Here is a 24142-nt window from a genome sequence, read left to right on the forward strand (position 1 = left end):
CAGTTTACACTAAAATACATTTTCTTTCATCATTTCAAGTCTCTTTTCTCTTAACCAGAATTTAATATGGTGAATATGGTAATAAGGATAGATGGATGTTTTCTGATTGATACTCACTTCATAACATGTTTTTTCCCCGTACTACTACTTTTACTCATACTACTACTCTGTATTTGTCTCACAAATGTGTATTTTGTTTAAGGACTAATACAGTCTCCTACCTAAAATACTTCCTTAGCATTTCTGTTGAATACATCCATTCATTCTCATCTGCATGTCCAATTCAGGGTCCTGGAGGGGCTGGAGCCTTTCCCAGCCACCACAGGGCGAGGTGTACCCTGGACAGGCCACCAGTCTGCAACAGTGCCAAGCTTTTTAAGAGTAGAAACTGCTGCTGTGAAGCTCTTTATGCCTTTTTTGAACATACCTAAGAATATTTTTTATGGCATCATGGTAGAGAATGACAAACACATAAAACGTTATTTTGTTAATTTTATGAACATTTAAAAATAAAGTCCCCAACTATTTTTAAGCAGTCTGCAAATTAAAATGCCGATTTGAATATGACTGGATAAACTGTACGTCTTTATGTTCTCCACTAGGTGGTATTATTGCCTCATTAATATACAGCATCATTCAAACAACCACATTCAAGCTTGCAAAGTTTGCAGTAAGTGGCCGAATTTAGATGGGGTGGTCCTAAGCAGCATAATTAACTACTTTATCTCAAGCTGCCTATGCAAAAATCTGATCAAGGATGTAAATGTCAATGTCAAAAACGTGCATTACCTGCTGGGAACGCGCAAAGACATGAGTTTCGTTTGCACGAATTCAGAGGTGGAAGCGACTTGCTGTCTAGCAGGTTTTATTTTTAAGACATGTATTTGTAATGTCTAGCGGTGGTCAGTTTTGCCCTTCTCTCTCCCCACTCGTTTTGGGGAAGCAAGAAAAAAAAAGAAGCCCAGTTATCGTTCCAGTTTTTCCACTTCTTCGTACACTGTTTGGCAATTTCCTGACAGGAATTCACTGACATGTACGAGGCCAGGTGTTCTGGGAATCCATCCTACCCGTTGTTTCTACGCATGCGCACAACACGAAATTCAGTGCCGAACCATCCTACCTTTGTAAATGTGACGTACAAGCATACTTTAACAGCTAAAATTAAGTGGCGAACAATCCTACCTTTGTGAATATGAGCTAGAAGCATAATTTTACAGCTAGAATTCAGTGGCCAATTATCTTACCTTTGTTAATAACAGCTAGACACATACTCTGACAGGTAAAATTACGTGCCAAACCATGCTACCTTTGTGAATGTGACCTACAAGCAGACTTTAACGACTAAAATGAAGTGGCAAACCGTCCTGGCTTTATAATTATGAGCTACAAGCATACTCTGATGGGCAAAGTTAAGTGTCAAACCGTCATACCTACTTACATTTGTGCTGGAATGACTCTGTGACAGCAGAAATGTGCATAAACTACTTACGGTAGGACGTTTTGCCAAAGTAGGACGTTTTGTCAGAACACCGGAAATGCACAGGAGCAGTCTGAACAGGCCAATCACAATAGTAGCCGTCTCCCTCAGCGGGACGCGGAATAACATTTCCAAGAAATTGCACGTCATTATGTTCCCATTTAAGCTTTCACAGAGGTTCGTAACGTACCTGAAGCGCAGGCGAATCGAGGCATGAAAAGGCACAGAGAGATCACACAGTACACATTAGCCAAGGGCTTGATCGCAGCCGACGTACACTGTTGAGCCTGAAGTTGAACGCTCACGATGAGTTTCGTGCTCTCTCTATGGAGGGCGGGTGTGATTCTCTGCTTGGGTCAACTTTTATATTGTGGTAAGTAGTACAGTGAATTTCTGTAGTTCCATAATATTAATTTTAATGTCTCAGATAAACCCAAGATGTTGTTTGTGTTGTCTGTAAATGTTTTTTCACATTTTATGAAATTATATTTAGCAGAAACCTCAGAGTAAACTCACTGACTGATAAATGTTAATTCTTTTTTGGTCTCCGTAGTTTAATATCAGTTTAGTTGCTACAGAAAATTAGCTCCTCCAAATTATTTTCACTTTTCACGGATCACTTTTATGACAAAGTAGTAATGTTTGCTTTCTGTGGGGAAAAATATATTCCTGCATGAAATAAATAAAGCCAATCGAGCCAACAGGCCACACCGTTACAGGTGATATCTGACAAAACTTGCAAACATTTTCTTTTAATCATAAATGTCATACAAACATATTTCCACAGGGAAATAAGACCTCAAAAAATAAAAAATGTCAAAATCTTTCTGAAAACATTGTGTGCACCTGTATATCAATGGATGTTCTATGCACAATTCATGCAGTGTGCCATAACCTACAGTATATGTTAGATATTTGTAAATATATGAATGAAACTTCAATGTTTCAGGATTCAGATGACTTCATTTGTGTTTTGTCTCTGCTTTACTCAGGAGAGGCCAGAGTGAAAACTGAAGCACAAGCTGGGCCTCTGTATCGTGTGTTAGGCTCTCCCCTCTACATCACCTGCAGTGTGAGTGGCTTCAGAAGTGAAAACACTGACAAACATTTTGAATTCCGTATGACGAAGCCTTCAAACCCAAACTTTGAGATCCAAATCATCAGTTCACATGAAGATCATTTTGGATATTCTTCTCACCTAACCCGTGTGAGAAAAAATGAAATTGCTTTGAAACGTCTCTCACCAAACTCAGTCCGCTTCGAGATAAAAAGCCTGCAGAAAACTGATGAAGGGGAATATGAATGTACTGCAGTCAACTTAGAAGGTGCTTATGATGGAGAGTATTCTGCTAAGACAGTCGTTAAAGGTAATCAATCGCCATCCTGATTTTCAGTCATAACGCTTGAATGTGTCTTCATGTAGGTACGATACAGATGATGTCAGAGCATTCACGACTTTTCATTTGTCTGATGTGGTTTCATAGTGATTGAAGACTCCCTGAGTGTCTCATCATCTGCTTCCACACCACTGAGCTTAAACGAGGGTGAAGCTCTGACTTTAACATGTCTGGCCTCTAGCAGCACCAGCCAGCACACCCATCTGTCTGTTGCCTGGTATCTCCATAAAGATGGACAGGCGGACGCTCAGCCTATCATTTCTCTGAATAGAGATTTTACACTGAGGCCAGGCCAGGGGTTTGAAAGGCGTTACCAAGCAGGTCTCATACGCTTAGATAAATGGGGAGAGGCCTCGTACAGCCTAAAGATGGCTGAGGTTGAGCCATCAGACCAAGGTAGGATCTACTGCCAGGCTCAGGAGTGGATCCAAGATCCTGATGGCTCCTGGTACATCATCATACAGAAGAATGCAGAAGAAATGACCCTGACAGTCAAAGCCACAGGTGGGAATTTTACTCAGTCGTGCTATATTTATAACACATCTTGATATTGGTCAGCACATTAAATTTACTTATCCTATAGACACCTGTGTGGATGTCTCACTGTTTTCATTTTTTATCTTGATTAGAGGTGGTAGAGCCATCGTCTCCGTCTCTGGCAGTGGACATCTCAGCACAGCCAGCAGCGCTGCAGGAGGGGCAGGAGCTGATGCTGTCCTGTAATATAAACACACAGGACGTGGAGAAAAGATTCTTCTCTGTAGCATGGCTCAAGGGAAGTGTGGAGCTGGCCCGCATTGGTCCCACAGGCGTTCTCACTGTGGCACCGGAGTACAGTGTTCGACAGAAAAATGGAGAGCTCAGAGCCGCCCGGACTGGGAACAGAAATTACCGTCTCATCTTAAAGCCTGTGAGAACTGAGGACCAGGGAGAGTATATCTGTACAGTCTGGCCTCAAGAGAGAGGCCAAGATGATGCTTTTATTGAAGGAGAACCCAAAGACTCCAGCTCACAGCGGGTCAGCATCTCAGCCACAGGTGTGTCAAAGTGAACACATACACACTCAGTTATTCAGGGGTTTAAGTCAGTGTACCTTTACATTGTTTGTGTGCTCCCAAAGAGAGGAGTGAAGAAGTTGTGATAAACCCTGCAGTCAAAATATCCACTTCAACTGTTGTTATAAGTAGCTTCATTGACTACATCCACTGGTCCTACTAAAATTCACTTGACAAGGGCACACACAGAGGTTGTGGCACAGTGTGAAGCACTATTAAAATTATTACTTATTAACTCAGTTATCACACTCCAAAACCCACTACACTCAATTCCATCACCTCACCAGGTCCGACCTAACACCTGACCACTTCCAGTGAATACACCAGCTGCTACCAGGAAACCTTAAATATAACAGCAGGACCAGGGTTAAAATCACTAACACAATATCTAAAACAAAAAAATTAAAATAGAAACCATTTAAAAACTCCAGTGGATAATAATTGGCACGTGACTGGAATTCGAAACAGAAGCAAGGAATAATTAGAATCACGCATAGCATTAACACATCATACACGACTGCATTGCTACAAATATGCTCAATAATTAAACATGTAAATCCCCACAGCTACAGGTTAAGGTTCCTGAGGAAGGGCTTTAACATAAATTTGCATCAATAAAATAACAAAATGGCTCAAAAGGTACTTCACTAACACCAGCTTGCTTTGTTTCATTTTTTTTTTTAAGTTTATGACATACTTCTAAAAGAAACATCCAGCCCCAGGTTAGTAATTAATCTGCTAAAGTGACTCATCTAGCTGATAGTACATTTACTGCACAAAGATGAGGCCGGTATTTAATCAACCCCGTTCACTGAACAAGACGAAGGCCTACCACACCTGGTGCACAGCCTTTTGTTACCTCAGCACCTCCCACTAATACACCCATTATTCTCAATACTGCTGATTCTCCCAGGAACCTGTAAGTTCCCATACACTAGGTTAATTTTATCGAACGTTATTAACTCTTTCTGTCGCCTCATCTCCTCACAGAAAACAGGCTGTCAATCAAAATGCAGCAGGCAGGAAATGTCACCGAAGGGGGCGGGCTGCATCTCTCCTGTAAAGTGGATGGGGTTCAAGGTCAACTCTCTGTCACCTGGCAACTCAAATCAGCACGAATGGCCTCGTTCACCAAGATCATCAGTATAAGTCAGGAGGGTGTTACAGAGATAGCAGAGGAGTTCATGAGTCGCAAACTGATGGTGATGCGTCCAGCTACTCACAACTTCACCTTAGAGCTTGATGAGGTCACACTGTCTGATTCAGGAGTGTACCGGTGTGCTGTGTCTGAGCGCAAACCTAACAGCAAGACTCACAACCAGGCACAAACTACCACTGTGACAGTGATTTCTATAGGTAAGATGTGTCTGTGTGTTTGTGTAGTACAAACTATGTAAGATATGATATTACCTTCATTGTAACAGGTGTTTCTATCATAAATTCTAACACTTCTTTGTTAAACTACACTTCAAATATTACAGAAGGAATAACAAAGTAAATATATGGATTTTGGTCAGTTTGAGTAATTAGCTGTTTACTTGCAGATATATTCATTAAACACTTTAATCCGTAGTGACATATTACAAGAAAATGGCAGGCAAATATCCAAAACATACTGATATTGAGAGTCTCAATGTAATACTTTGGGAGTCCTTCTTTTGTTTACTGAACAACATTAAATCAAACTTTACATTAACCCACAGGAAATCTAGATGGAATACGTCTACAAAGCAAAATCATGTTATTTAGTGGATTTACTCTTTGTATCATCATAAGTCAAAATTTTAGATTTCCACATTTCAACACTCAACAATGAGATTGCACAGTTATTAACAAAAAGCAAAAGTTGTTTTGTTTTGTGTGTTTCTTAGCTGAATTGCAAGCGCGACTTTCAGAAAACAAAACTGTCTTAAGAATGTTTGACTGAATATTATTTGTTGTAGCATTTCAGCCTCAGGGTTTGTCATAGTGAACACACACACTCAGTTATTCGGGGTTTATTTCACTTTCCTTTTTACATTGTTGATTTGAATCTGTTGGTATTAAGGCTTAAACAAAGTGTTAGGTTGCATATTTTTGTTTCTATTTTCTTTACTGTTAGGGAAATTATTTCGTCTTCTCAAACACAGCAGTACTATCTGTCTCTTGCCTCATCTCTTCACAGAAAACAGGCTGACAGTCAAAATGCAGCAGGCTGTAAATGTGGCCGAAGGAGGCGGGCTGCATCTTTCCTGTAAAGTGGATGGGGTTCAAGGTCAGCTCTCTGTCACCTGGGAACACAAATCAACACCAACGGCCACGTTCACCGAGATCATCAGTATAAATGAGGAGGGTGTTACAGAGATAGCAGAGGAGTTTGTGAGTCGCAAAGTGAGGGTGATGCGTCCAGCTACTGACAACTTCACCTTAGTGCTTGATGAGGTCACACTGTCTGATTCAGGAGTGTACCAGTGTGCTGTGTCTGAGCGCATAACTAATGGCAAGACTCACAACCAGACACAAACTACCACCGTGACAGTGATTTCTATAGGTAAGATGTGTCTGTGTGTTTGTGTAGTGCAAACTATTCAAGACATATGATATTACCTTCATTGTAACAGGTGTTTGTTCTTATTGAGTGGTGTGATTTGTTTTAAAGGTTAATTGAGCTTTTCTAAAACCACTTTGGGAAGTTTAACTTTCTATGAAGTATAATTTGTTGGCTCTGTCAAAACAGAAAAGCCTTGACGATGCTAAGGTTTTCATTGCATCTTGAAGATGGACAGAATTACAAATGAGTATATCACATGCGCAGCTCAGGATTAGCTGTTTGTTTGGAGATATAAGTTGTAGAGGCAACAGTGAGCAGCATATGTGAAAAGGAAGGTAGTGGTTATAATAGGCAAACAATGCTGAGACTAATAGGCAGGATGGTAAAAGGAATTATTTTAATTTCTTTGCATTTTCATAACTATATGACAGGAGACATTAACACTCAGCAGGTAGGTTACATATTAACACAGCGGTCCCCAACCTTTCTTGCGCCACGGACCGGTTTGTGCCCGACAATATTTTCACGGACCGGCCTTTAAGGAGTCGCAGCTAAATACAACAAAATAAAACTAGTACCGGTACCGAAAAAAGAAGATGTATTCATAACACATGTGAAAAAATCCAGGAAAACCAAGTTAACGAAAAAAACGATAACAAAATAATGCTAAAAACCGCTAAAAACCCTGAAAACCATACATTTCACACCCGAACCTCAATTCTCGCGGCCCGGTACCAAATGACTCACGCACCGGTACCGGTCCGTGGCCCAGGGGTTGGGGACCGCTGCATTAACAAACCAAATGTTTTTTTTAGCCAAGCCAGGCTTTCGGGGAAAAAAAGCTATCCTTAGAATATTTGTGTTTGACTGAATATTTTGTTTTAGGGCAAATGTGGTTCAGGGTTAGTTTACAGTTTTTAAAAAATGACACGTAGCTGCGTAAATATATGGCTAAAGCTGGCTAATGCATACATTTATAAGCTTGAGACATAGATGTCATGACGCATATTGGATGAAAGTCATTTTTGTGTATTCATTTTTATAATTAAGCTAACCTTTTCTTTTTTAAAAGATGAAATGATGCATGATTTTTTTTTTTTGCTTTCAACACTAATGATTGCTTGATCACCAGCTTCTCCTTTCTTACTTGCTGTCACTGACTATTTTGGATTTTTGTGTCAGACACGCTGATGGGAGTGTCTCTAATCAGTCGCAAGACTCGGGTGACTGTTGGAGAAAAATTGGAGTTGATGTGCCGGGTCAGAGGGCCACACATGCCAGTAACAGTGACTTGGAGCATGCAACGTGAGGCTAAAACACCAGACACCATCCTGAGACTTTCCCCTGATGGCACCATCAGTTGGTCTGCAGATCAGAACCACTACCAGCTACGAGTAGAAAGCAGAAAAACTGAAGTCATGTACTATCTGCTGGTCATTGGTACCAGCCACAGAGAAGGAGGAAGCTACCAGTGTAATGTGTCTGTCTTACTGAAGAATGTACACAAGGAGTTGAAAGCATCCAATCAGCTTTCTGTGATAGTAAACAACCCAGGTACTGACAGCTGCAGCCATTTTGGGGCGTCATTAAATAGAAAGAGTCATTTGTTCCCTGTTTCCTCAGAAAATAATGAAAATATTGTCTCCTTTTCTAGTAAGCAGACTTGATGTCTCACCTAGTCCTGCGTTGACAAGAACTATAAGCACTGACATAACAATAACATGCTCCATCATCAGAAAAACGTCAGAATCATCACTCTATTCTATCACCTGGCTGCATGAGGAAAATGCAGGAAATAAGACCATTGTAAGCTTGGACCGGAATTCCATAGTAACGGAATCCCAGGTGGACCTGCGTCAGCGAATCAGCATGAGGCGCAGCAAAGGACCCACTTTTGAACTGATTATTCGGCAAGCTCGAATCTCAGATAAAGGTTTATATACATGCAAAGTGGGCGAGTGGCTTCAAGATCCTCGTGGTGAATGGTATCTGCTCTCAACAGTGTCCAAAAGCACAGTGCTAACAATTACTGAGCCTGGTGAATACATTTATTTTTCATTACTTTATTACTTCACATGCCATATACAATAAGCACAAAAATAAATGAAACATGCCATTTAGAAATATATAACTTCATCTTCTTATTTCTATTTTCTAGCCCCCAATCTTCGTTTAGATAAGAAAGAGCAGCAGCTGACTGCCAAAGAAGGAGAAGAAGTCAAGCTCAACTGTAGCATCACCTCAGGAGCTTCTGGTTCTTCGGTTTTCTATCGAGTCATTTGGCATTATGCTGCACACAGTTCTTCTTTGAAGAAAGCCTCCCTGGTGGAGCTTGATCACACCGGCCTAGTGAGTTACCCAGACAACAAAGACATCAGAGGCCTGCAGGAGCGGCTACGCCTGTCCAGACCCACTCAGAAAAGCTTTTACCTAAGTATTCAGAAAGCCCATGAAGAGGATAGTGGAACCTACTGGTGCCAAGTGGATCAATACCAGCTGGATAATGAAGCTCACTGGCAGCTGAAGGCCTCAGACAGTGGTGGTGCTATCAAACTCAGTGTAATAGTAACAGGTATGATCACACTTTTAGAAGTGTTCTGTTGGAATGTTAATGTTCTTAATGTTGTAGCTTATGTTTGCATGGATGTTTTTCTCCTCCTCTTTCCTGACTTTTCCTGATTTTTTTTCCTTCATTAGCCCTATAAGTCTTTAACACCCAAGGTAACATTACTAACTCATTCTAATCTCTTTATTTGTAATGAGAGATTATATCGAAAGAAGAGTTCAGATCAAGGAGCACAAGTATGTTTAAGAGCCTATAGACAGCTGACATTAGTAAATCATTGGTGATTTGATCAGAACTGTGTCTATACTGTGAAGTGTCTGAAAGTTAGAATTAAATATTTGGTAAGGTGAGAATACATTTATAAAACAACTGGACAAAAACATTTTGAAAGGGTTTACATCAAGTTTCTCAAGAAATGGAATTATCAGGTCTTACTGATACCTTGTTAAACAAAAGTTTTATCCTTGTGCGTATTCACAGAAAACAATCTCTCTATTCCAAAGGAGGAAGCAGAGATGAATACAAGCAGAAACCAGGATTTGACTATCCCCTGTAACATCAACAAACAATCCAGCCATGAATCCAAGTTCCAGGTCACATGGTTTTGGCAGAAAGAAATAGAAACGAAACAGCGCCCCATATTCACAGTCTACAGAAACTCGACTCTACAGGACAGGTTTGGGGAGAATGTTCGCCTGAGATACGACCACCCTGACCCCAGCCAATTCAGCCTCACGTTCTTGAACCCTGGTCCTGAAAATAGTGGCCTGTATTTCTGTGAGGTAGAGGAGTGGCTGCCTTCTCTGTCTCGTGGGTGGAGAAAAGTTGCAGTGGAAAAGTCAGGGCATTTCAATGTCAGTGTTCTCACGGAAGGTAGGCATGTCTTGACACACTTCTCTTAACACGTCATTTTTCTCAGTAAATATCAAAAGATGTGGAAATACCTTTCTTTGTCTTCGTCTTTGCAGGTGATGCTAATGCCGATTCTGAATGTAGCACAAGGACTTATATAATAATAGCTATTGTAATTCTCATCGTCTTAGTTTTAGTCCTATTGCTACTCGTAGTCACGATGTGCAGAAGTAAAGGCTCACTGGGAAACAAGTCAGGGCCATCTCTGTGGGGTGAATCAGTGCCTATGAACACCAATCGAAGTGGAGATGACTGAACAGCAGAAACTTTTTTTTGTTTTTTTTTAAACGCACACATGCAAAAGTTTTCAGTTGGACTCCACCTAGTTTTAGACAAGTGGTCCCCCACACTTGTTTCAGAACTCGAGGGGACTGATCTTTCCAAGCTGTTGCACCCAGACTGTTGAATGCACTTCCTCTATCTGTACAGCGTTTGGACTCGGTGGAGACCTTCAAAAAGCAGCTAAAGACATTTTTATTTTGAAAATCTTTTAATTAAACCAGGGCTTTTATGATGTATTTGTGACTGTATTGTGTTTTTGATACCTCTCTTGTGAAGCACTTTGTGACATCTGTCTGTAAAATATGCTACATAAATAAACTTTTACATTTACTTTACTGTTCTTTTACTTTCTGACTTTACAAGTGTCCACTTTATTTGAAATAAGCAAACAAAAAGCATCTATACAGGCAGCTTACATTTGTGGATCTGTGCAAAGTTGACAGCATAAAATTTGCTTGAAAACCCCACGTGGGCGTGCAATATCATCTGTGAGTACCAGGTGAGTGGTGCACATGTATTCAAGGTTTTGTGAGCGAGGAGAGGTGTTACGTGTAGTTTCAGACATTTGTATGCACAGAAAGGGTTTTTATAGAGAAAATTATCCATTTGTGAGCAGAACTTAAATTGTGTGTGAATGATGAGTATTTATTTAGGTTTTGATGTACTCATTTGTAAAACAGTTTAACATGTGGTCAGATTGCTTTGTATTTGTGTGTGGATTGGAGCACACGACTGTGAGTCCTCTAAAATTACATACAAATCACTGTACATTGGTGTAAATCTTAGTCCTGTAAGCCTTGAATGTAATCAGGGCCATCCTCATACACATGAGGAAGTGCTCATTGATGAATTGAGAACTATATCTAGTTTTGATTATGTTAACTGTGAAGAAAACTGCCTCGCTTTTGTGTGGAGCCAAATATAGTTGAAATGCACAGGGGCACTAAAAGTGGAAGGGTCATCTCATACAAACTGCTCTTTCGGGTCCACATCGTCTTCGAGATTAACAAAATGCATCAGGAGAGCCCCAGCATTTACTCATTGGTCTATTTTCACTCTACTTTTCTAATGGCAGAGCACCATTTGTTCCTTATTCTTTCTTTCCTTTCTTCGTGTCACCTGTATCTTTTTTAACATTACCCATTGCAGTCATTGTATTTCTCCTTTCTTCTTTTTACATCACTTCTGTCTACTGTCTTTTCATGTGTACCTTACTCATTCTGTCTGCACTGTAGAGTCAGTGTTTACCACCTGGAATGCACTGAGTTGATTGGCTGACTGGTATCACGTGGGATGGCTTAACTCGCATCAAGTTGGTCTGTGCATTTCTTCAGCCACTGAACCTAGATCATAACCTTCTGTTTTGGCTGTAGGTCCGGGTCTGTATAGGGCAGCTTGTGGGTCCAGATCAAGACCGCAGTCTGCCTGTTGGTGATCTCTGGCCAATAACAGTCTATGAAATAGCTCTACCGGCTTACTTTCAGTGCAAATACGAATACTTTTGAAGAATAAAATCAGCACTTTGATAAACTAACATACCAAAATAAAATGTGTTGCTCTGCAAATACTCAGACTGCAATGCACTGTATATATATTCTCATATATTTTTGTATAAGTACTAGTGAGATTCTGAGTGTCTGCTGTTATTTGCCTTGGTTGTATGGTTGCTGCACTGGCACAAAACTGTATAAATCCAATCAAAATTTTAATGCTTTTCCTCCATCTGTCTCACACTCTCCTTCTTTCTCTCCTCCTCTTTCCTGACTCAATTTTTTTCCCTTCATCAGCTCTATAAATCTTTAACACTCCACCTGTGTAAGAAAATGGAATAGAAACTACTTTTTGCTTTTGCTTTTGAGGGAACAGCCATAGACATCAGATTACTCTCATACTGAGGGAGGCTCATGTGTGCTGATTGTGTACAAGTTGAGGTAAAACTTGCATTGTTTCTCTGAAAGATGTGAGAGACTGAAAGAACACTCAGGAACTTTATGGCAGACTGTAGTTCTCTCAGCCCCAGAGAGATGGTGTTGTGCTGCCTTTGGTCTTGGGTTTTATCATCCTTTCACAGCCTGGTGGACTGGGCTTCTTGGTACAGCTACCCTCGAAAATTTTGTCTAATTTCACTTCCTTGTGTTTCCATGGCAATGCTTGTCAGTGCAAACAAAGAAACACTGAATTTGGGAGGCAAATCAATGCTTGTAACTGTGCAGTAAAGGCTAGCAGAGGCAAAATTGCATCCACAGCAGCAGCCATTAGAGCTCCGTCTTCATGTTCTTTGCCTTTAATATGCCAGTATTTGAGTTTTTATAAACAGTCAGTTCATCCGTTATTTTTCCATACATCTACAGTACAATCCCTCTCTTTTCTGTACTTTTTGCCTGCATGTAACTGAACACATTGAGCTGGTTATCGTTATTGCTGTCAGACTCATTCCAGACCTAATTTGACATCAGATTGATGTACCGGCCTTCATGTGCCATGAAAGTTGATTTATGACAATTGTGCAGCCATTTTTCTATTACAACTTTTCTAAATACAGGAACAGCACTGCTGTGAACTTAAAACACACAAATGCTGTAGTGAAATCAGTGATTTAATAGCAGTAGGCATCCAGTGTCTGGCAAGAACACTACTCTTACAAAAACCAGTCTCTGTTCATACTTGTTTACATGACAAACTGGCAGTTGTACACTCAACAGTTATACTCTACAGTATCTAGTTTATCAGCATACCTGAATGGCACGGTGACACAATGTATTTTATTTTCACTTTTACTTTTGTTGATCCTGTGACCTCTCTAGCAACACCATGGGGACATTTTTGGTAAAATGTCTCCACAACAGATTTACTCTCCCAGTAGTTGGATAAGATTTGGCGTTTGAATGAAATAATTTCTGTCCTGTAAAACACACACACATGCAAAAAATTACAAATGAGCCAGATAAATGATCATTTCTTTTTAAAACAATAATACACAGAAAACCCCAACAATCAGAACACTCTCTTTGAGCCAGCACTTGGCAACGATAGTCCATATAAACAGTCCAGATAAACAGTGGGTGAGGGGGCTGAGTATGGAAAAGGCATCTGACAAAAAAGGTTTTGCCAAATCAAACATGTGGATCATCAAAATGAGATTTCCATACCAGATTGGCTGGAGCCCCGATTAAGGAATTTAAATGTGGGGTATATGACTGGTATAGAGATAGAGACCTGGCTAATATAATTAAGAGAAGGGAGGAAGCTATTCTGTGTGCAGAAGATTGGGTGGCAGGGAAGCAAAACCAGGCACAGTGAAGAGGGATTCAAAGTGTTCTACCATAGTGCAGATAGGAAAATAAATAGGGTAGGATATTCTTGAAGGAAGAGTGTACTCATGGTGTTGTGGAGGTTAAGAGTATCAGACAGGATCATGAGTATGAAGCTAGAAAGTGAATGGGGGATTTGTATTTATGCCATGCTACCAGATTGGATGGCTGTCTTACCTGTGACAAAGACAGCTGTACCAATAAGGTGATGTCTTCACTCGCACATCCTCCTCCCAAGTCAACAGAAATGATGCTCCGCTCTCAGCCTTTCTCATATGTAAGGCACTACAACTCATGTTTTTAATTAGCTAACAAACTATGTGCTGTTCCACAAAGGGGCTGGCACAAAAGTAATATTAAAACTCATCACTTCGCTAGAAAATTGTGTATATAATATCAAAAGTAAAAATAATCAATCTGAAGAAAAACATTCCTCCACAGCAGGGGGTGGGGGGTTAAGCTTTAGCTTTCAGCTATTGTTAAAACTCTGATCAATTTTATTCAACTCAATTCAGGTATCTCAATTTAATTATGACATGTTCAGTAACATCATGTATGCAGTAACATCATGATGAATTACAAAGCAGCGCTAACAAAATGAATGGAATGAGAATGCTGAAAACAAACAAACAAACAGTTGTTGATTTGCCATCCTTAGATTAAGTTCTCCCCTCGTGTAACAGTAACAGAAATGATGCATTTACAGGTAAGAATGCAGCAAGGAAAGATTAGATAGTAATCTGTAGGATGATTTTGAAAAAGGAAGCACATGAAGGTAGCTTCAATGATTAAATGGTGGGAAATGAAGAAGCAAGAATGTTGCACAGAGTACAGGGAGGAGTTGAAACACGCTCTGGGTTGCAGGAAAAAGTTATCAGATAACTGGGAGAGCACAAATGAAGTGCTGAGGAAAACTGCCAAGAAGGAAAGAGGACGAGGAGATTTGGTGGTGCAATAAGGAAGTACAGGAGAGTATTCAAATGAAGCGGTTAGCAAAGACAAAAGGGGAATAGTCACTAGATGAAGAAAGTAGACAGGAGTACTGGGGGGCTTATCCTTGAAAACACAATAAGTTTCTATCACGAAAGTTGTGGGGCTGGAGCCTTTCCCAGGCACCACAGGGCGAGGTGTACCCTGGACAGGTTGCCAGCCTGCCACAGTGCCAAGGTTTTTAAAAGTAGAAACTGCTGCTATGCCTTTTCAAACATCCTTAAAATAACAATCAGAGGAGAGACTGACAAAAATTGAAAACGTTATTGTCTTTATTTTATGATCACTTCATGTTTCTACATCTAAAAGTAAAGTTCCCCGCCATTTTCAAGCAGCCTGGTTATTGAATTGCCAATTTGAATAGGACTGGTTAAAACTGTATGTCTTTATCTTCTCCGCCAGGTGGCACTATTGCGTCATTAATATACAGCATCATTCAAACAAATAAATTCAAGCTTGCAGAGTTTGCAGAAAGGGGCCAAATTTAGATGGAGTGGTTCTAAGCAGCATAATTAGCTACTTTATTTCTCAAGCTGCCTATGCAAGAATATGATCATGGATGTAAATACGTTTTTTAACTGAATCGACGAATAATCTAATCCAAAAAATCTAAAAGTTACAAATTATTTTTGTATTTCTATTTATTGTCAGAGAGGAAGTAGCTACAAAGGTACAATCTTTGTGACAAGGACAGGGGGACTGGGGAAAATGATCTTTCTCTGAATTTGTCAAAAACTTGCATCACCTGCTGGAAACAAGCAAAGTCGTTGATTTAGTTTACATTCAGAGGTGAAAATGTCCAGCAGGTTTTATTTTTGATTTATTATATTTAATGCTAAGTCTTGCAATGGTCAATTTATGAGCTGGACTGGGATGCCCTTCTCTCTATTTGAACCCCACTCCTTTTTGTCCCTCCAGTTTTTCCACTTCTTCGTACGTTTTCTCACGTCCAGTCCCACAGGCTTGGCAATTTCATTGGATATGTATCCTACGAATCCTTTTATTGGGTTTGGGAATGCACAGGAGCGATCTGAACAGGCCGAATCACAATATTTGCCGTCTTCCTCAACGGGACACAGGATTACATTTTCCCATTTGCAGCGGGAAAGGTTTCAGAGGGTTCGTAACCTGAAGTGCAGGTAAATCAAGGTGTGAACAGACAGAGCGATTACACAGATTACACAGTTGCATTAACCAAGAGCTTGATCGCAGCGGAGGACGTACAGTGTTGAGCCTGAAGTTGAAGGTTCATGATGAGCCGTTTCCTGCTCTCTCTTTGGAGGGTCAGTGTGATGCTCTGCCTGGGTCAACTTTTACATTGTGGTAAGTAGCAGTGAATTCCTGTAGTTGCATTTGAGCCTGGTTGATGATCATGAGGAGTAATGGGAAATGTCAGAATATTAACTATAACCAATATGTAAAAATAGATGTAAATGAAGGTTAATGTCTATGATAATTCTAAAATGCCATCTGTGCTTTTGCGAAATGATTTTCAAATTTTATAAAATGTCATTTAGCAAAAACAGAGTAAACTCACTGATAAATGTTCATTCTTTTTTGGTCTCCATAGTTTTAATATCAGTTTAATTGCTGCATGAAAACAAATTGGCTGTAAATTACTTTAAAAGTCTTGTTCATGAAGAAGTTGTAAAAAGTGTTTGCTTTCTTTGGGGAAAAATAATTTCCCACATGAAATAAAGTGAATCAAGTCAACATACCACAAAAAAAAACCCAAAAAAGAAAACAAAAAACGAACAAGAATAGGATTAGTTGAAGAAAATAGATGTAAGGAATGTAAGGGGAAAAAAACAAGCAAAAAAGAAACCAAACAACAAGATAACGTCACTATACTCCTGACAAGCTCGGTCTTTGTCTAGACTTGTACACATTATCTCATATAGTTTATAACAGGAACTCCCAATTTTCAGAAATAGAAAAATTGTCACCAAGATACAGATGACATTTCTGACAAAACTTGCAAACATTTTTTTAAACAGAATTACAATTAAATATATCTTTTTGAAAACATTCTTTATACCTGCAAAATTTGATATATCAATAGATGTTCAATGCACAGTCTATATAGTGTGCCATAACAGACAGTATATGATACTTTAATACTTATAAATACATGAGTGACACTTCAAAGTTTCAGGATTCAGATGACTTCATTTGTGTTTTGTCTCTGCTTTACTCAGGAGAAGCCAGAGTGAAAACTGAAGCACAAGCTGGGCCTCTGTATCGTGTGTTAGGCTCTCCCCTCTACATCACCTGCAGTGTGAGTGGCTTCAGAAGTGAAAACACTGACAAACATTTTGAATTCCGTATGACGAAGCCTTCAAACCCAAACTTTGAGATCCAAATCATCAGTTCACATGAAGATAATTTTGGATATTCTAATCACCAAAGGCGTGTGAGAAAAAATGAAATTGCTTTGAAACGTCTCTCGCCAAACTCAGTCCGCTTCGAGATACAACACCTACTTAAAACTGATGAAGGGGAATATGAATGTACTGCAGTCAACTTAGAAGGTGCTTATGATGGAGAGTATTCTGCTAAAACAGTCGTTAAAGGTAATCAATCACCATCCCGATTTTCAGTCATAAAACGCTTGAATGTATCTTCATGTAGGTACGATACAGATGATGTCAGAGCATTCATGACTTTTGATTTCTCTGATGTGGTTTCATAGTGATTGAAGACTCCCTGAGTGTCTCATCATCTGCTTCCACACCACTGAGCTTAAACGAGGGTGAAGCTCTGACTTTAACATGTCTGGCCTCTAGCAGCACCAGCCAGCACACCCATCTGTCTGTTGCCTGGTATCTCCATAAAGATGGACAGGAGGACGCTCAGCCTATCATTTCTCTGAATAGAGATTTTACACTGAGGCCAGGCCAGGGGTTTGAAAGGCGTTACCAAGCAGGTCTCATACGCTTAGATAAATGGGGAGAGGCCTCGTACAGCCTAAAGATGGCTGAGGTTGAGCCATCAGACCAAGGTAGGATCTACTGCCAGGCTCAGGAGTGGATCCAAGATCCTGATGGCTCCTGGTACATCATCATACAGAAGAATGCAGAAGAAATGACCCTGACAGTCAAAGCCACAGGTGGGAAGCAAGCTGAAATATGTAGTAATATGTTGTGTGGGGTTCTGGTAATTACACGAGAAACTGCATTTTGAACCATTTGAATCCTATGGAGAGGTTTCTGTGATTATCCAAAGTAAACAGAATCATTATAATCAATAACCATGTAACCAGCGCAAACAAAAATAACAGTACTGTTACCTGTAAATGATTGGCATAGCTAACTAATAATACCAGGGGATACTCATATGTTTCAAAATATAAGGTGCTATCAAACAACACCTAGACTCTAAACCTGGGAGGAAGGAGCAATTAGAGAAAAGTCAATACATGAGAGAATTTACCACATTTATTCAAAATGGTTTTAGTTCCTTTAAGAAGAACTTCTGTTTTCTCACTTTTAATTTCATAAAATTAGCAGATAACCACAATTTAATCTCATATAAGCAGTCGGTGACAAAAGAAGGTGGGAGAGTGGAACTAGTCTTAGTGGAAAGATACAACTTGGTGTCATCAGCTTAACAATGTAAATGTATGCCTAAAAATGTGAGCTAAAGATAAAAAATTAATATTTAGGCGTGAGCAAAAGACAAATCCTTGGGGAACACCACAGACAACCAGGAGGGGTTGTGATCTGAAATTTTTTAACTTTTCATACTGATTATGATGTGAGCTATGATAAACCAGGCATGTGAACTGACAATATTACCAACTCATTCTAATGTCTTTTAAAAAAAAAGTTTTCTTTGTCCTTATTCACAGAAAATAATCTCTATGTTCCAAAGGAAGATACAGCGATGAATATAAGCAGAAACCAGGATTTAACTATCCCCTGTAACATCAGTAAACAATCCAGCCATGAATCCAAGTTCCAGGTCAAATGGTTTTGGCAGAAAGAAATAGAAACGAAACAGCGCCCCATATTCACAGTCTACAGAAACTCCATTCTGCAACACAGGTTTGGGGAGAATGTTCACCTGAAATATGACCACCCTGACCCCAGCCAATTCAGCCTCACGTTCTTGAACCTTGGCCCTGAAAATAGTGGCCTGTATTTCTGTGAGGTAGAGGAGTGGCTGCCTTCTCTGTCTCGTGGGTGGAGAAAATTTGCAGTGGAAAAGTCAGGGCATTTCAATGTCAGTGTTCTCACGGAAGGTAGGCATGTCTTAACACATTTCTCTTAACATGTCATTTCTCTCAGTAAATATCAAAAGATGTGGAAATACCTTTCTTTGTCTTCGTCTTTGCAGGTGATGCTAATGCCGATTCTGAATGTAGCACAAGGACTTATATAATAACTATTGTAATTCTCATCATCTTAGTTTTAGTCCTATTGCTACAGGCTTATGGACATCAGATAAGGTGGAGACGACTGAACAGCAGGGGCTTTTTTTTTTTAAACACATGATGTTATATGCAAGACTTTTTAGTTGGACTGCATATACTTTTTAGTACCATTTAGAACCAGTCTTCAATCAACCTGTCTATAACATTCCATGAAATAGATCTAGTGATTTACTTTCAGTGCAAAAACAAATAAGTTTGAAGAATAAACTCAGCATTTTGGTAAACTACTGTGCCAAAATAAAATTGTGTTGCTCTGCAAATACTCATACTGCAATGTATTGTATATATTTTCGTACATAAGTGCTGGTGAGATTCTGAATCTTCTGCCATTACTTGGTTGTATGGTTGCTGTATTGAGGAAAAACTGAATAAATCCAATCAAAATTTTGATGCTTTCCCTCCATCTGTCTCACACTGTCCTTCTTTTTCTCCTCCTCTTTTCTTTTTTTAAATATATTTTATTTTTGCTTTTTCAACTGAACACAACATACTTATACAGATTCATTTGTAAACAGTTACTACAGTTAGCATATGTGGACTTGTAAGAATGAAGAACAATAAATTAATGAAAAAAAAAATAACTAAGGAGGTAAAGAAAATTTAGAGAAGGAAAAAACATAACACTAATAAATAAATAAGTAATTAAATAAGGAGGGGGAGGAATAAAATTAAGATCAGTTCATTTTTAAGAATTGGCTGCCAAATTGTGCAAAAACGCACCAGTTTCCCTTTCCTGTCAAATCTTATCTGTTCCACCCTGGCCACAGACACCATCTCGTTAAGCCACCTCTTAAAACACGGGGCCGAAGGAGACCGCCACTGTAAAAGAATGAGTTTCTTTGCAGCAAGCATACCCATTGTGATTATCTGTTTTTGTGAACAACGTCTGTGTAAGAGACTGGAATAGAATCTACTTGTTGCTTTTACTTTTCGGGGAACAGCCATAGACATCAGATTACTGTCATGCCGAGGAAGGCTCTTGTGTGGTGATTGTGTACAAGTTGGGGTAAAACTTGCAGTGTTTCTCTGAAAGATGTGAGAGACTAAAAGAACACTCAGGAACTTTATGGCAGACCGTAGTTCTCTCAGGCTCAGAGAGATGATGATGTTGTGCTGCACTTGCTCTTGAATTTTACCAGCACTTCGCAGAGTGGTGGACTGGGCTCCTTGGTACAGCTTCTCTCTGCACCTTGCTGTACAGTTCACTCCCTTGTGTTTCCATGGCAATGCCCGTCAGAGCAAAACAAAGAAACACTGAATTTGGGAGGCAAATCAATGCTTTTAACTATGCAGCAAAGACTAGCAGAGGCAAAATCACATCTAATGTTTTTAACAAATTAAAAAACATTAACTTTACATTGAAACATTAAAATATTAAACAGTCAGTTCATACGTCTACAGTACAATCCCTCTCTTTTCTGAACTTGTACTTTTTGCCGGCATGTAGCTGAACACATTGAGCTGGTTATCGTTATTGCTGCAGTGTCATTCCAGATCTAATTTGACATCAGATTGATGTGCTGGCCTTCATGTTCCATGAAACAACTTGATTTCATGAGAATTTTTATGGCAATTGTGCAACCGTTTTCCTATTACAACTTTTCTAAATACAGGAACAGCACTGCTGTGAACTTAAAACACACAAATGCTGTATTCACATAGTGAAATCAGTGATGTAGCAGCAGAATGCATCCGGTGTCTGGCATTGCAAAAAAGTTTCTTGATTAAAAATGAAAGTAAAGAACACGACTCTTACAAAAAACAGTCTCTGTTCTTGCTTGTTTACATGACAAATCAGCAGTTATACTGTACAGTATCTGGTTTATCAACATACCTGAAAGGCACGGTGACACAATTAATTTCTTTGAACTCTCTAGCACCGCCATGAGGACATTTTTTGGTAAAATGTCTCTATATCATTGTTATGAAATGTGCAGCAGATATTAAGGGAGTGCAGAGAATGAACACTAATCGCTTTGGTGAGCACCGGACAGGATGCATAGTTGGATATCAAACTCACGATTTCCTTTTTTAAGTGCCACCATCAGGTTGGCAATAAGGGTCTTGATAACCTGCCACGAAGCTCCTGAGCTGCATAGTTTGTCACGAACTTCCGAACAGCTACATCATTTATGACTTCTGTGACCTTTGACAGAGTCATCATCAGGTCAAGATTTCAATGTTTGAAACCACAAAGCTGCAAGAAAGGACATTCCCATTAGTGCTAAATACAAATATCAGCATGCAAATTCACAAAGAGACAGTGAACATGTTTAACATTAAATCTGATAACGCAACAGGATGGAAGCACAGATGGAAGTTGACTTTAGATTTCTCCACGTCTACCAGGCTCCCTGTATAAGATGTGTTGTTTGTATGAATTTCTGTCCTGTCAAACACACACACATGCTAAAAAGCCAGATAAATTATCATTTCTTTCTTTAAACAATAATACAGAGAAAACAATCAGAACACGCTCTTTGAGCCAGCACTTGGCAACGATAGTCCATATAAACAGTCCAGATAAATGTGTTGTTGTTTTGCACATATGTCTTTCCTTGTTTGTTTCAAATGTGAATTTTCCTTAGGGACTATTGCAGTCTTTCTAATACTTTCTTAACATTTCTCCTCTTTTTCAAACATCCCAAAAAATAAAGCAAGAGACTGAAGAATGTAAAACTGTACTTCTTTTGGTTCTCCACCAGGTGGCACCATTGCATCATGAATCTACAGCATTACTCAATCAAATCAGTTCAAAAGGGGCAAACTTGGATTGGGGGATCAGATTAACTACCCACTACTACTTTATCTCTCAAGCTGCCTTGTATGAACATGGTCATGTTATGTAATTAAGTTATAAACTGAATCGATGTGTAATCGAATCAAGAAAACGTGAAAGATGCACATACAAAGTTACAAAGCTATAACTTAAAGCTAAACTTTAAGATTAGGACGGGGGGGGCAGGGCGGGGGTCTTTCTCTGGACATTCATGCTATGATTATAATTTATTATACTGATAATATGATTGTTTTTCTCTCACTAATAAATTCAAAAAGTGCACAGGAGGAATCGATTATACTGAACTGCAACACAACTGTTGCTGCCTGTCTCACTTTATGCCACAGGGTTTTGTGGGGGGAGCCCACAGTGGAAGATTCAACACAGAAGTCTAAATCAAGGTGGGAAAAGGCGCAGACAGATTTTGATACAGCTACACTGACTGAGGAAATATTGTTGGGCTTGTAGCTGAAGGTTTGGATGATGAGCTTGAAAAGTAAATTTTAAAGGAAAGAGTTAGTAAGTAGTGCTATTGGTGCTATTTAGTAAAATATAGATAAACACAGAATCACCATCAATAAATATGTTGTCTGTGTTGTGTGCAACTTGCCTTTTCAAATTTTATATGATTACAAACCTCATAGATTAAACTCCCTGTTTCATAAATGAGAATTCTTATTTGGTCTCTATGTTTTAATATCAGTCTAACTGCTATATAAACTTAAATTAACTCCAAATTATTTTCATGAATCACTTTTTATGAAAAAGTAGCAATAAGTGTTTGCAATCGTTGGGGAAAACTGTTTCCTGCATGACGGAAAATAAAGTGAATCATGCCAACACGCTCTTATTACTTGCATTGAGAGAAGATAATCATGAACATTTTATTAATGTAACACCATGTTTTTCTGAATCTACTGTAGGATTATCCTCTTCTTTAAACAGTAAGACTGAGCCTTGGAGCCACACTCCAAAAGAAAATGGTTAAGACATGTACACACTGCCTCAGCCACTTCTTCATGATGGTAAACCACAGTATCCTTAATAAAAAATTAAAAAGCCACAGGTTAGAAGCATTTAATTGATTTTACTCAGTCATGCTATATTAAAAACACATCTTGATATTGGTCAGCACATTAATGTTTACTTATCCTATAGACACCTGTGTGGATGTCTCACTGTTTTCATTTTTTATCTTGATTAGAGGTGGTAGAGCCATCGTCTCCGTCTCTGGCAGTGGAAATCTCAGCACAGCCAGCAGCGCTGCAGGAGGGGCAGGAGCTGATGCTGTCCTGTGACATAAACACACAGGACGTGGAGAAAAGATTCTTCTCTGAAGCATGGCTGAATGAAAGTGTGGAGCTGGCTCTCATTGGTCCCACAGGTGTGTTCACTGCGGCGCCGGAGTACAGTGTTCGTCAGAAAAATGTAGAGTTCAGAGCCGACCGGACTGGGAACAGAGATTACCGTCTCATCTTAAAGCCTGTGAGGACTGAGGACCAGGGAGAGTATATCTGTACAGTCTGGCCTCAAGAGAGAGGCCAAGATGATGCTTTTATTCAGGTAAAAGCCAAAGACTCCAGCCCACACAGGGTCAGAATTAACACATGCACATTGGGTTATTCAGGGTTTAATTCAGTGTACTTTTTACATTGTTAATTTTATCTGTTGTTATTAAGACTTACACAAAGCGTTACTTTGCTTATTTATTTTGTTTTCTGTTAGTAAAATTACTTTTTCACGAGTAACTTCTCAAACACAGTCGTACTATTTGTCTGGTACCTCATCTCCTCACAGAAAACAGGCTGTCAATCAAAATGCAGCAGGCTGTAAATGTCACCGAAGGGGGCGGGCTGCATCTCTCCTGTAAAGTGGATGGGGTTCAAGGTCAGCTCTCTGTCACCTGGCAACACAAACCAACACCAATGGCCTTGTTCACCAAGATCATCAGTATAAGTCGGGAGGGTGTTACAGAGATAGCAGAGGAGTTCGTGAGTTGCAAAGTGAGGGTGATGCGTCCAGCAGCTGATCCTTGAGCTTGATGAGGTCAAAATGTCCTGTGTACCCGTGTCTGGGCAGAAACCCAATAGCAAGACTCACAGCCAGGCACAAACTACCAATGTAACAGTGATTTTTATAGGTACGATGTGTCTCTGCTAAAACCGATTCAGGCACATGAAGTTACCGAAGTACTCATTTTGAGTTAAAACAGGATACATTTTTGCATTGTGAAGCATGTAAAGCTATTTTATAGAATCAGTTAATAAACATGGAGCTGAAAATGAGCGTAAGAAGCTATAATTAATCTAATATCTTCTTGCTGCAGCTTTGTTTCAGTTGCATAGCATTGAGAGTCACACTGATCATCTGATTTAACTCCTTGTAAAAAAGCATATTTCCCAAAACCC

The 24142-nt window shown here is 39.5% G+C and overlaps 2 protein-coding genes across 3 annotated transcripts; both read left to right on the top strand.

The window, feature by feature from the left end:
* The first annotated feature begins 1577 nt into the window (after positions 1-1577).
* On the top strand, positions 1578-11159 carry LOC146370712 (immunoglobulin superfamily member 2-like). 2 transcript variants are annotated; one of them, XM_084908302.1, is made up of 11 exons: positions 1578-1850; positions 2470-2844; positions 2962-3378; positions 3504-3911; positions 4920-5285; positions 6094-6459; positions 7642-8013; positions 8114-8497; positions 8618-9031; positions 9506-9898; positions 9994-11159. In XM_084908302.1, exons 1-11 carry the CDS (start codon positions 1784-1786, stop codon positions 10191-10193), a joined length of 3762 nt encoding a protein of 1253 aa, XP_084764428.1. In that variant the 5' UTR covers positions 1578-1783; the 3' UTR covers positions 10194-11159. The 2 variants fall into 2 exon arrangements, with proteins under 2 accessions (XP_084764428.1, XP_084764429.1); XM_084908303.1 differs by lacking the exon at positions 9994-11159 and having other exon boundaries at positions 9529-9695.
* Positions 11160-15773: 4614 nt separating this feature from the next.
* On the top strand, positions 15774-23770 carry LOC146370713 (immunoglobulin superfamily member 3-like). Its single transcript, XM_084954528.1, has 5 exons — positions 15774-15843; positions 16719-17093; positions 17213-17629; positions 22939-23352; positions 23532-23770. Exons 1-5 carry the CDS (start codon positions 15774-15776, stop codon positions 23768-23770), a joined length of 1515 nt encoding a protein of 504 aa, XP_084810654.1.
* The last annotated feature ends 372 nt before the right edge of the window (positions 23771-24142 follow it).

The sequence above is a fragment of the Perissodus microlepis genome, chromosome 16 (genome assembly GCF_051167445.1).
Source record: "Perissodus microlepis isolate ML-2025 ecotype Zambia chromosome 16, ASM5116744v1, whole genome shotgun sequence".
Classification (NCBI taxonomy): Eukaryota; Metazoa; Chordata; class Actinopteri; order Cichliformes; family Cichlidae; genus Perissodus; species Perissodus microlepis.